This window comes from Scaptodrosophila lebanonensis, unplaced genomic scaffold, assembly GCF_003285725.1.
Source record: "Scaptodrosophila lebanonensis strain 11010-0011.00,11010-0021.00 unplaced genomic scaffold, SlebRS2 tig00000001-arrow-pilon, whole genome shotgun sequence".
In the NCBI taxonomy this organism is placed as follows: domain Eukaryota; kingdom Metazoa; phylum Arthropoda; class Insecta; order Diptera; family Drosophilidae; genus Scaptodrosophila; species Scaptodrosophila lebanonensis.
This window is the reverse complement of record NW_022060529.1, coordinates 26,039,001-26,053,602: the sequence shown is the minus strand read 5'-3', so window position 1 is coordinate 26,053,602 and position 14,602 is coordinate 26,039,001. Positions and strand designations below refer to the sequence as shown.

The 14,602-nt window shown below is 39.0% G+C and overlaps 1 protein-coding gene across 1 annotated transcript in view; it reads right to left on the bottom strand.

Moving 5' to 3' along the window:
- LOC115634051 (MOXD1 homolog 2) overlaps positions 1-14,602 on the bottom strand; it is a 66,269-nt gene that overhangs the window by 30,329 nt on the left and 21,338 nt on the right. The window contains exon 2 of the mRNA XM_030531596.1: positions 10,200-10,355. Within this exon, the coding sequence (XP_030387456.1) occupies positions 10,200-10,355 (156 nt within the window). The remainder of the gene's footprint in view (positions 1-10,199; positions 10,356-14,602) is intronic.

The following is a 14,602-nucleotide window of genomic DNA, read 5'->3' as shown; positions in this document are numbered from 1 at the left end:
TGTTCAATGTTTTAGCACCGATTTTGGCAGAGCTTCCCAAAACCCCCAGCACGGCTTACTCTTCCTGTCTAATTCATATTCATTTATTGTGCTGCAGTTGCCTTTTATGTGCATATATCTATCTGCATATATCGACCAACTTGTCTTGTGCCCCACGCCATACCCATGCTCCCCTTTTTAGAACAACAGGACCAATGGCATATCCGTTGCTTTATTACATTTCGTTTAGTTTTGGCCAACTGACCACTTTTTTGTGGTTACTTTGTAAGAGAGTGTATGCATCTATATATCTATGTGCCTGTGTGTCTTAGTTTCTCTGGCTTTGCGGTCGGTTCGGTCAGTGGCGCGCCATTTACTTGCGTATACGTATATATGTACATGTACATATACACTGAGAAAAACCGACTCCATTTTGTACAACAGTGTCTTTTGAATGGGTATCCAGAGTGCTAAGCTAAGTTAATTTTGTCGTGGGCATCTCTTTTTTTTAATTTTAAAATATTTTTCCAATATATATATATTTTTGTTTGTTTCTTTTTTATAGGTTTTTTTGGCACACGTCACATTTCAAAATATAATTTTCTTATTGTGGACGAATCAGCCCATTTTCTATGAAACAGTGTTGCTAATAAAATGCGGCCTTTTTATAATCAAATAAGCGTATACGATTTACCCTTAGCCTTCAGTAGTTTTGAACGAATAAATAGTATATTAGTATTTGACCAGTGTTTTAATAATCATAATTGAATAATTATTATTACCGGCAAACAAACAGACTTTCGTTCAATACTTTAAGTACTAACTAACACTAGTTCGACAGTATATTTCAGTCTGATTACATATCCAAAACATATGGATGAAATAATACGAACAAACTTCTGAAAAATACTAATTCGCAATTAAAGTATCCAAACGAGATAAAAACTATCCTATCTTTTAAGTTATCCGAATTAGAGATACATGTGATTCAGATTCAGTAGTTTCGGAGTCTATCGAGGAATAACATTAAGACACGAGATTTTTATATATCCGAGTAGCTAAATTTACGTTGGCCATATTTGATTTGAATACATAAGATTTGAGTAATGAATTGAATATAATAATGTTCAGGCGTTATCCTATGTAATATATTTTTTGCAGTGTAGTTAGTGTAGGTACGAGTGTATGCTCGTGTGCATGAACAGCAAAATAAATGTGGGTAGGAGATGGCCTGTGTAAAAAACGGTTGAAATGAATTTAGTAAACGAGTTAGTTGGCAAAAAGTGTGGCAGCAGTAGCTGCTAGCTGCACCATTTGACCATAAATAATATAATAAAATAACTACAGGTCGGAAACTATTGCATTCTTTATGGAATGTGCCGCAGCACCAGCAACAAAAGCGGCGATGTGAGATCTAATACATATTTTTATAAACAAATTGGGTTGCAGCTGGAAAAGTTGCTCGTGCCGCGGCTTCAAACTCACACTGGCCTGGGGCTTCCTGCCACCAGCCCTCGGACTTGCACTTTAATTACTCTGCTAAAGACACGCGACTAGCTTAACGTTAAGCTTTGCGTTTTTGTATCCATCCTGCTGCCATTGACAGCTCCAACTTCGTCACAATCCCCATCTCCATTCCCATCCCACTCACAGTTTCCGGCTGCAGCTTTGGCTTTAGCTCCCATTTCGTTCCGGGAAAACTCAACTGGGCTCGTTATTTATTATTGTACTTCAGTTGTGCTTCAACGTTCAACTGCAAAAACAAACTAAACTGTCTGAAAAATGGCCAAAACGTAGCGCGCCCAGAACAGAGCACACGCGAATACACTCACGCACACAAGGGCGCTTTGTTTGTCATTGCATTACTTTGGACGCTAAATCCCGTGCTGAGTTAAGCGTTGCAGGCAGGTCACACACACACCCAGCTCCCCTCCCACCAGCCACCTACCCTGAACAGGGCCAGCAGGCAACTGCCTGTTTGTTAGTACTCCCTCAATATTTGTCGCTTTAGGGTATTAAAACAAACGTTTCGTTTCGCAATGTTTTTTGCGCGTTTTCCGAGCACCTCAATGGCGCACTGCAAGAGCAACACCAACAACCAAAATCACAGCCAAAATTGCGAGCCCGTTGCAGTTGCTGGTGCTGGTGCTGGTTCTGTTGCGTTGCCGTGGAGTCGTGAAGCAAGCGAATTGCTGCCAGTTCATACAAGTGGCCGCCCCCACTGCCTCACGACTCGTGCCTCTCGCCCCGGCTCACTACTCATGTGTAAAAAGGGACAATACTGGTTTTAAATTTAATAAAGCGACTACAGTCGTACCCATACACACACACACATACACACACACACACCACAGCCACACACATACAGATATACAGATATACAGATGTTGCAAGAGCCAGTCATAGACCCAAGGATCGACCACTCATGGGCTTGTGCGGTTCTTTCGCAGGTCCGTTTGGTTGTGTACTTGATTTTTGGGCAAAACGGCAAATAACATTTTTGTTTGGCTTTGACGTTACTGCGATTGCAACGGGGTTTTCCATTTGCCGGACAAATATGTATACGCGTGCATCATCATAGTTCAGTGAGTAAGAATCTGGCTGGGAAAGCCACGTACTATATACTTATATTAAAGACTTTTTACCGCTTTATACATACAAGTATTATATGCTCCGAGTAAATACATATATATACATACATACATTTGAATAATTTTAGAATTATTTCGGTTATGAGTAAGTGGAGTAGGTCCAACTTTAATGTAACTTGTTGCACCCACTTCCATTAGATTTTTGTCCAGAGATGCTTTCTTCTCCCTTTTTACCCTTTGGGTAAAGGCTTTACAAAACAGTGTACAATCAAGATTTTAAAGGACTGAGAAGCAATCGTTTGCGAAAGAGCGAATATTCAGTTCGACTCATACATATCTTTCAATTTCAAATGGATCGTAAATGACCGTGCGTTTTTGCTACAGGCACGCAATTATCGAACATGGTATTCAGAATAATACCAACATGATAATGGTGATGATCTATCCGATTATAACCGAAAACAGAAAAGACGCGGACCAGTTGATAGCCAGCTGATAGCTTGCTATTCCTATTCAGCATAGAAATGCCATTTTTTAAGTCAGATAACAATATAAAATATAAGATATATTCTCGCGTTTTATCATTTGTTTTTGAAATTTTGAAACGTTAGAACAAAATGAGTACATAAATAATTGCCTTAATTCTGGTGCCACTTAATTTTAAATATCAACATATGCACATAAATATTTTTAGTAAGCAAAATATGAATTTCATAAATGCTTATTAATGTACTTACATACATACATATACAAGTAGTACATGCATATTGGATACAGGCACGAATGCTGTAGTATACTTTTTGGGGCTTTTCCGGAACAAAAAGTGGCGATGTGGTTTTGTGGCGTATTAATAGCGTTCCTTATACAATGAGTGCAGAGAGTTCGAACATTAGCAGCGACTGATTTCAGTGCTCTACTTATTTTTCAGTACCGTTCGAGGTACTGAGGTATGACGTCTGAGGCATGGGAGCACACAAATAAGGTTTCCAGCAGCTGGCGCAAATGTACAGTTTGTGTTTTACGGCTCCCCATTTGCCACTACAAGGGCCAAGTGCTCAACGGCGCTCGCGACCCCGCGAACTGGTTGCAGGGTTAAGCCCGTTGCTTAAAGTGCGCGTAGATGTTTCAAATGGCAACTCAAATTTTTATTCTATCAGCGAAGCTACGCCACCGCCCATTGCAGACCCTACTGACATCCTTTGTGCAGGCCCCTTGGCATCCGATTTTCAGCTTCCACTTGCCCATCCTTCCACTCATCAGGTTCGCTTTCATTTACTAAATGCTATTTATTTAGTGCTCCTTTTTGGCAGCATGTTGTGTGACGGCCTCACTTCGTTACGCTCTTCTGGTTCTGCAGAAGTTGAAAGGATTTGATTTTTTGGCCTCATCACTGCCTAGTATTCTGGTCTTTAAACGAGCTGCCGAGAGCCGTTTACGAGTCGAAAAATTGAAACTTTACAGCAATTCCTTTCTCGCCAACCATTTAAAATCTTGCGTTCTTGTAATGATTTCCCCATTTACAGTTTTTGCTTTTTCTTCCTTTGTATGCTAGTATTAAGTTTTTAAGTGCCGGTCACAAGCCACAAGACCGCAGCACCAACACCATAAGCAGCCACCACTCACTAATAATTCATTATAAAAGTCAGTGCTTTGGTTTGGTTTTTGCGTTTTGGAGGGGCCCTCGATGGGGCATGAAGTCGGGGCCAACAGCCAACCTACAAGTTACACAATTTCGAGCTTATGTCGTGACAAACTGCACACATATGTGACTGCTGACTGCTCATGGCTCATGGCTCATGGGTCGGTATGTGTGTGTGTGTGTGTGTGTGTGTGTGCATGCTTATAGCCTGATTTTGCACAAAAGTTAAGCCAAACAATGCGCGCTAGGAATAAATTGTTATGTTGAAATTGCTATGGCCGCCATCGCTTGTAAGTGTTGAAAATTACTGTCGACTTGACTTGTTTTCTAGCGGCAACAACAACAACAAGAGTAGCAGGAGCAGGACCAGCTGCAGGGACAACAATTACGAAGCGTTCGCGCATATGTGCTGGCGACCAGTGGGCGGGGCAGCCTTAGCTTGGCCCTTTCAAAGTTATTATAGCAGGGCTAGGCCCATTAATGCAAAAAATTACTGTTTACAAGTGGGGCGCCAGCAATCGCCAGGCGAGTAAGCGACTGTTCAGCAAGTTTCGTGTTAAAATAAATAGTAAACACATAGCAAAAATCCATGCATCGACATGTGTGTGCGCGACACATGTAAGACGCTTAATTCCATTACCCATGCTCCATTCCTTTGTTCCTTTGTTCCTTGCCAACACGCTGCTTCATCATAAATTATATTAAAAAAATATATATATTTGTGCAGTCCAAGCCCTACTTCAGAGCACTTGCCCGACCATGGAGGAGGGTGGAGCAGCATTGAGGACGACAGCAATAAACTTTGACATTTTTGCATTTCAAATTGCCTGACAGCGAAATGCAATGAAAACTTTAATTTAATACCAACAACAGCATTTTAGAAACAAAAAACATAAAACAAAAACGCAACGCCACGCAACAAAATGAAATTATTCTAATGGCAATTAGTGTTAATTGTCACTTTCGGGGGAATTGTTTATTGTAATTTTCCGTGCTTAGAAATTTGCATCCAAAATGAGTTCCAATTAGACTTTTTGCTTTGATTTCGCTTTTGTAATTTCAATTTCAAAGTACAAGGGCTCTATTACCTTAACCTCCCAGACCAGCACATTACTCGAGATGACTTAATTATTTGCATAAATCAAAGTTTTTCAGCTAATAGATCGCTGAAGCCACAAAGGCAACAACAGCACATTAATGTTGAAAGGCACTCAAAAGTTTTTGATGGGTCTAATGCGTGCCCGTCGAACAGGCTGTGTGTAATGAGGCTGCTGCGATTTAATGAAAACTTTGGTTTGGCCCTAAGAACCATTTGAACACAAATAATTTGTCATTTGGGAAACTCGTATATTGCATAAATATGTTGTTAATATGTACTCGTATATTCCTGGAATACTCAGTCTCATTTCATTCCTGTATACCTCATACCGAGGGGTTGAAATGCTTTTAAACCGACTTCAAAAAAGAAGGAGGTTATCAATTCTTCTGTATTTTTGTTTGTTTTATGTGTATTCGACTGGGTGGACCGATGTTGTTGATTCTTTTTCTATTTCCAAGCTGGTGCTTCCCGAATGGTCCCATTTCAAGTTAGCCCAGTTCTGACAATGGGATCCATGAGTAGCTGAAAATGCTATTCCTGAACAGGATGCTTATCTGCTTATCTTAGTTATTCACTGCATTAGACCTGAAGTCGGTTTTATTTGTTAAAATTCCAGTCTACATTTTTATGAATTGAAAAGATTGTTGAACAACTTTGAATAGGCACATAATTACTGTTCACAATATGTATTTCTATATTGCAAGCAGTATCGCCTGATTTTGTCACCCAAAGCCATCTATAGGATCGCCAGGGATGTCATTGTCACATTCACAGTCCCAGTCCCAGTCCCAGTGACGCCAACTAGCTCTGCCACGCTCAGCGACTGGGGTAAAACGAGGACTCGTTTGGCCGATTGGCAATTTAGTTATTAGTCACGCTGTTTGCGCTTCATTAATGTTCATAGCACACAAATGAACCCACATCGATTGATATTTCGGTCGTGCCATTAGCGGCAGTGGCAGTCGCGGCGTAAAGTGAATGTAATTTTTGTGTTGTGGTTGACGTTTTTATGGTGGTGCAGTAAATGCGTTTTTTATACCCTGTACCAAAGGGTAAAAAGTTTATTACAAAGTTTATTACAAATTTGTGCGCCAATGTGTGTAACCGGAAGAAGGGGTCTGCCATGTGACCGCACGTTATAATTACATATTTGATCAACATGACGAGATGAATGGACATACGAGTACACATGTCCATCCATATGAGCACCGATAACTTTTTAAACATAACTGGTACTAGGGTCACCAAACCCAAGCATGTGGAGCAGTAATCATTTCTATAATTAAGAAGTGTACAGTTTCTAGAGCGGCTTAAGCCCGATTGAGAACCTCTGGAGAACCCTGCCAAAGCTTATAAGAATGGCAGACAGATTGACACAATCAAACGGCTTAAAATGTTTTGATTGCAAACTGCGAGCAATTCAGTCAATTAACTCTAGAAGAATTGGCGAACTTATCGGGAAATGAAGAGCATATTAACCGTGAAAATAATCTTAAAGTCAAAAATGCACACAAGAATAAAATAAAAATGTGACTTATTCGTTTTGTTTATAATACTATTATTTTTAGAAAACTATGCTCATTCGTGCATACCTTTTTCCCTGAGATATAAAGTCATTATTGTAAATATCTTAGGAACAATCAGTGAATAAATCACAACTTATTCATTACAATATCGCAACCAAATTTTGTATTCAATCATTTTTAATAGTGCCTCGCAGTAATCAAAAGTTCAATTGAAATTGGAGCATTATACTTGTATAGTACAGCTGCCGCAGACATGATTGATGCTTAGCTATAGGATATACAAAAGTCGGGCTGAAGAGAGATTAATGTTCTCCACTCTTTTTTTTTTTTTGCATATGGTTGTGTTGTTTTGGGGTAAAAGGGTTGCGCGTCTTGCAAAGTAAATAAATTAAATTATAAAAATAAACCTTTATTTTTAGAGCTTGTGATACGCAGGGGCTTCACATGAACTCCCCGCTAATGCGTCACATATGTTCAGCCCTTTGGCGTTGCAAACCGATTTGGCCAATAAAAAATTGTTGTGACTATAAAGAAGAAAGTTTATTGACGCAGGATGCTTACGCTTAATTAAACTCTAGGAACTTCAAAGGCTACATCAATAGATACATCGACTGGGCATTAGCATCGGCTGATTGACTAACTCCGCATTGCTAGCTCTGGCTCTGACTAATGCCTATCTGCGTAGCACCCCTGTTCAGTTCATGCCATGAACTTCATGACCTGATATAAACCCATCGGGTACAGGGTAGCACAAGTAATTGTAATTTAATTAGTCGAAACTTTCTTCAGCAGATTTCAATTTCCGAATCGGTTTAAAATATGCTCCGATTACTGTAATACATATTATATGCTTGGTCTATATCTATATTTGTTATTATTGTCCAACTCTTTTTTCACTAAAAGACAAAGTCCAAATACTAAACACGCGAATAGGCTAACATCCGAAACGCCTCTGAGAATGATTATCAGAATAGCGAAGATATAAAGACGTGAAAACTTATCCAAACTATGTTGAATATGTTTGATAGGGATATATAACAAGTCCCAAAATAAAAGCTGCTCTATTGCGAACTAATTTTTCTAGGTGACTTAGTCCCTGAAGTTGAAACAGCCTGTCGGCTTTGAATCAGAGCAGACGAAGCCACCCAACCGCAGGGTTGTTCAATTCTCAAACTAGAGGCAAATCTAATTAATCTGCTAGACAACGAATAAACTACCCCTCATCAGCACCAACATGCGAATCAGTTCCGACAAACGCGTGAAAGCCCTAGAAAGACCGCTTAAATAAAACAATAACGAAATGTATCCACACATATACTCTTGAGCAATATTTTTGCTGGCGGCGGAAAGACTAGTAAACTATATCTCAATACTTGTATACAAGTATGTGCATACTTATGTATATATAATATGTGGTTTGGTGGTGGTGGTCGTGTATGTGGTGTCACCAACATTGCATGTGTGCGGGCCCCGTTATTTGGGCTTGTGCTTTGTGCCACACGCCACTTGTTTGTTTAAGTTAACCGAAAGTTTTCTTTAAGATTTACGCTTAAGTTTTACGTGATAAAACTTTTATCACAATGACTTTTTCTGTTGCTTGTGCCGAGCGTAGTATTGATGGGATACAGCGGAATCTACGCCACTCTTAACTCTTAACACCTTTCTTGCTGAGGAATACCCCTTGATAGTATTCCATTTTTCGGTTGTCTCTAAAAATATCTTCTTATTTCGCTCTGATTAAATGATATTGAATTTTGTTGGCATTTTTGTATCACAACTAATATGATGAGAATAATTATTCGCAATAAAATGAAAAAAGTAAATTTAACTTAAATTAATTTATGACTCTTTCTGGTGCTTGTGCCGAGCGTAGTATTGATGGGATACAGAGGAATCTTTGCCACTCTTAACACTTTTCGTGCTGAGGAATATCCCTTGATAGTGTTCCATTTTGCAGTTGTCCTTAAGAATCTCTTCCTTTTTCGCTGTGATTCAATTACATAAAATTTTGTTCGCATTTTTGTCTCACAACTAACATGACGAGAATCAATTATTTCCAATAAAATAATAATAGTTAATTTAGTTTAATCTAATTTAATTTAATTCTTACTTCACTCTTTACTGGAAAGGTGCTAAGCAATTGCTAGTATTGCATTTTTAAATTATCCTTTAACAAATACCCGTTATAAAATGCGAATAGTTAATTTAGCTTAATTAAGTTTATGGTTTCGTTATGCCCGTTAAATCTTTTTACTGGGATTAGTCAGATGCCCATGTCGGCCTTCTGTGCTCGACTTGCTGCTACTATATACTTTTAATAAATTTGCCATTAAACTACTTAATCGAGTAGTATTTATTTATATATTAAAAGAAATGGAATAAAATTTGTAGGCAACCAAAGAGCCGAGTTGATGAATGACATTTAAAAACAAAACAAACAAACAAAATAAAATAGTGCTAAAATTTAAAAAAAGTAAAAATGAATTGATTGATTTGATTTGATAAAGTGCCCGGGTTTTTCAACCTTTGCAGTGTTTGTATATTACGGGTTTGGACAGCTAACGAATGATATGTGCTCGTAAATGAAATATAATTGTTATTCCCCACTGCCTGAATGCTGACAGCATAAACAATATTTGCCAAATATTGTTCATTTGCCGAACAATTTTGCACAAAAATAAAGTATTGTTGGCAATTGGATGAAATTATGTTAAACATTGCTCAGAACGATTTAAAATGTAATAAAAACCGGAAATACCACTATTTTTAACGATACAATTAGGTTGTTTATAACGTGGCAATAAGGTCAAATATGTGATAGGTAGTAGCATGTAATCGTAGTTGTATATGATCGGATCAGCTGATGCAGCTTTTATGATCAGTTTCCTGCATTTGTTTTTAATGTTGAATAAGGAAAACGCCTCATGTTTAATACGAGTACTTAAAACTAATAAAGCATTGCTGAGTTGCCACTGGATTGATCGGTTGTTAGTTTGTCAATTACTTATAGTATATAAAGAAAGGATTTGAAAACAAAACAAACTATCAGCTATCAGTAACACCTTAGCCCCCTTTGGCTCCACCTCTGCATCTTGGCGCAAAACTGCAAATCCTTTGTGTTAATATTTGCTTAAGGAACTTGCGCTACCCCGGCCATAGGTATTGATGCTGCGTTCGAAGGGGATTCGGGTGCCTACGTGGCCGCCTGCCAAAAATCAATTCTGTTTTTGATGGCAGCACTTATATTATGAGGACAAGCAGAAAACTTTTTATTAACATAAATTATGAGCCACAGACGCTAGTGCATAAATTTCACTTGGAAAACTTTGCCTATATATCTATTAACGTACGTCGGCAGTACTTACCGTTATGGCGATGTCATGCGTGCCATCGCATGTGTCCAACTTCCGGCGGAAGCGCAGGACCGTGTGCGTGGCATTTTCGTAGCCCAGCATGAGCATGTAATCCTGTGACGGATCCACAACAGGCTCTACATCGCCGTTTCTTGTGACATGGCGATCCTGCAAGGCAAGAGAGGAGATAAGGCATAAGTCAGGAGCGTAGTAGAAAGAGCGTTCATTAATGAGTGAAAAATGTACGAAAATATTTAATTTGCAGCATACTTTGAACATTTTTTTGCTGCTTCTTCTTCAACTTTGACTTTTACACGATTTTCATCGTTGCGGCATATTTTCATGTCATTAAATGGCGCGTGTATGCGTGCCTTTTGTAAAGCAGGCAGCAACCACAGGCTTTCGAAGCAAACTGACTCGACGCTCAACTTGTATGGAAATTTTTGTGCACATCCCCAAAAGGCAAAAACACCAACTTTCACTGTGGCTGAGCTTGTATGTGTTTGCATGTGTTATTTTTCATCTTCCTTTTGGCTCTTGTCGGGTTTTTGTGAAATAATTTAAATTTCAAAAAGTTCGCTAGTCTCGGGCTCAGTGTTTTGACAGAGTTTCCAAGTTAAAGGTCTCTGAGTAGTTTCGGGCCAACCCTTTTTGCCAAGAAAACTCGACTTACCCCCCCCCCCCCCCAACAAAAAAAAAAAACAAAAAATGTTCTTACTTCTCCAATTCGTTGGTGCCCATTTGGGCCAGCTTCGCCTCATATGGGGCTGATGTTCATGTGTGTGCGTGAACATTTGTATAGAGATATTTTCACAATAAATTTCCCTTCCCCATACCCATTCTATTGAGCAACATCCCCTTGGCGGGCGATAAACATGTTGTTGTTTCTGCTCATGCTTGTTTTTGTGCATATTGGCAGTTGACTCCAAATGGGAGTTTAGTTTGCCATATTACATCGACTTTTTGGGGACGAGTTTGCTCATTCATGTACCTATTACCTATACCATTACTTGTACTATATGGTTGACATTTTCATGATGGTTCCTTAACTTATCGTGGTGGAACTTTTAAGTAGCTCTCCATTTACATCTTTCAATGTTTTTTAACTAATTAATTGTTGTACTACAAATACAGAAAAAGTACTAAAAATGTCCGGGGGCGGGCTCGATAAATGTAAATGTGGTATCAAAATCATCAAAATTATTTGAAACATTCGAATATCAACGTAGACCTAGTGGCATATCAAGACCGATTCAGCTTGCGAGCATCGTAGGAAAAAATTGTACATGAGAGAGCTGTGAACTGTGGAACATAAGGAAAGGCAAACAATCAAATGCAAACATTTTGATAACTTTTAAGCGTCTGTTTCTGATTTTGAAAATCTATGTAAGTAAGAGGCTGAAAGAAGAATTTGTGAACCCAAACTTTTTTCCAACATAACCCGGCAAATCCATCTACACATGTCCGTCGTTCGCATGGACGAACCCATATTGATCAAACTTCTCCTAGTCCCTATGCAGCAATTCGGCAATACCGAAGATACATAAACTAACATTTTCTCATGTAAATAATATGTGATTCCATTTTAAATGTATTATTCTGATGTTTAGTTGAGGTTTTAGGAATCTCAGTAGTAAGCTACTAAGCTGCTGGCAATTGCTTGATAATTCTAAAGCCGCTCATTGAATACATTTCAATACAATTCCTTTAGCACATTCTAAGGATATTCCAAGACGATTCTTACGGCATATGCTAAGGAACTTCATTCTTTAAATGTACTTGAGCCTAATAAATTTAATTTACAACTGGGTTTTCGGCTTACAACAGCAATGCCAATTTTTCGAGTACGTCTGATAGACATTTCGTTGTCTCTTTGAAAAGTGTTAAGATTAATTATGCATATGAAATCATACAGTATTCCAGCGACTTATTTTTCAGTCGTTCTGACTGACTTGCTTACTGCTGGCTCATCTCCTCTCTGCACATTTGATCATCTAAATTTTGGATTTCTGCTAAAAGTTCAGTTTCCGTTCTCAGCTTGTACCTTCACAAACGAGACATTATCGTCATTATAGACAAAACTTTTGGACAGACGCTCACCTAATGCCTATTCGTGATTAGGTATCATCTAATTAGAAGGAATTTTCCACACCTGAGGCTGTTGCAATTAATTCCCACCAATTTATTACAGCCATTTGTTTTTGTTTTTGACCCTGTCGTGTATTGCGTGCTCCACATTACAGCATCGTTTCATAAATCATATCAGTGCGCCATTTCCGAGCTAATTAAAAGTTCAGCAAAAACATAACGCACAGCAGAAATGTGTGCAGAATTTCAAAAACATTTACCATAAATTCACCGGCATGGCAACACAATTCGTAAAAATTCTTTTTCGCTGCAATCTATGAGCGCATAATTCAAGATCGCGCACGCACACAGTTCCACTTCCGTCGCTGTTTTGCAAAGCTTCCCTTTTAATTTGGCATTATCTACCTCGGCACACACACTGGCGCATAGAAATGGGGGCACACACCCACAGATGACATGCTTGACGCTTATCGCAACCCAAAAAGTCGCATACTCCTATACGAGTAGAACGAGTACATCGCGCCATTTGCCTTCGGAATGACGGAAATTAAAAATACGGGTTGCAATGTTGCAAGCACCCAGCCACGTTATCAAAATCTGGGCTTTGTTGTTGTTGTTGTTGTTGATGCTGCTGTTGTTGCTGCTGGGTAGGTAATTATGCAGAAGGAAGGCGAATAAATTTGCAATATTCACAGTGAAATGTTTCAAATGCCAACAAAAACGCTCACAACTTTTTATGTCTGCGACGAAGACGTCAACGAGGAGGAAACGTTGACTATTCACGCTGCAGCTACGACACAGTTGGTATTGTTGTTGTTGTTGGTGCCGCCTCTGTCGACATCAACGTACACGTTTTTTTAATTGCTGAAATTTTATCACACCTTCATGGTTCGCAGGACTCGTAAATTGTAATCCTTGCGCACGCTTTCTTTTTCTCCCTGGCGCTCGTTTACCTTCATTTTTCCGCTTCTCCTTGAGCTACAACATTGAGTCTGTGCCCTCAACTTCGTTCTTGTCATTAACGTCGCTGCCTCTTAAGTATTTAATAGCCTTGTCAAGACTTTAATACCCGTTAGCTATGTTTCTAACAAGAGCGCCTACGTAAGCCAGTGTGTGTGTGTGTGTAGGTATGCGTGTGAGCATTAAAGTGTGTGTGTGTATGTGAAAATCAATAAAAACAGCGGAAAATTAAGCACCTTGTGGTAAAAAGCCCGAACGAGAACTTAATAGGATTATGCAACATCGTCACTCGAGGTTGACAGCAAAACAAATTTATGCAAAGCACTCACCGCTTTCTCTCTGTCATTGCACATTGTGCAATTGCAAGAAAGGTGAGCAAAGGCACAAGACAACCCCACAACCTTACCTGTAGAGCATTAATGTACATCTAACTGTACTCAGTACTCAGTTTCTATGTTGCATGACGTTGATGAAAACTTTTGCACACACACCATCAGTCCATCTGATGAAGACAAGTTCTGTTGTTGTTTCGCCAAAACAAACTTTACCAATTTATGATAATTCAACGTCAGCTGGGACAGTTCAGCTGATTTCAGATTTGGGGCCAGTACATCAACTCAAGAAGTATACAGAAGACGGTTGAAATATGCCCCGCACATAACCGACTACCAATCAAGCTCAGGCTTAACTGCTTGAAGCTGGCTGCTGTTGCAAGTGTAAGCAATCTGTGCCGCAGTCAGTGTGGCAGTCAGCGGGTAGGGTGGGTGCAGGGGCAGCCAACCATCAGGAACAGCAACATCTGACAACCGGCTAGCGAAAAGCTCAAGTAGCAAGCCCTAAAATATGCTCACAGCACACATTAAACTTATTACCCCAACACCCACCCCACCACCAAATTGTGTATGAGTGCTCCGCTTTATAAGTAGCATACACCAAAAGGGTTGGTTGCCACATAGTACATACATAGTTCAAAATATCAAAATGTGAGCTATCTGTCTATATGCTCGCATATAAGTATTTGTCTAAACTTGCTTAAGTGTGCGTGTTCAGTGAGTGGAATCGAAAGTTTGTGGCATTGATTTGATGAATCCTTTACTTAGTATAGTATTTTTGTAAATAGCCCAGTTGATTTATTTGATGAAATAGTAAATATGTATTATACCTAGTGTAGATAATTTACATAGTTTCTAAATGAAATTGTTATAGTTGTATGTAGTTTTTTGTGGTTGTGGTGCCTTGTACTAAAAACTTAATTTCGCAAAATCCATCTGTGTAGTAAACCATAGTCTTCATTCGGACCCCATAACTGACGCAAACTATTCTACAAATAAATGTCTATTTTATCATATCGTTTCTATGATAGTTAG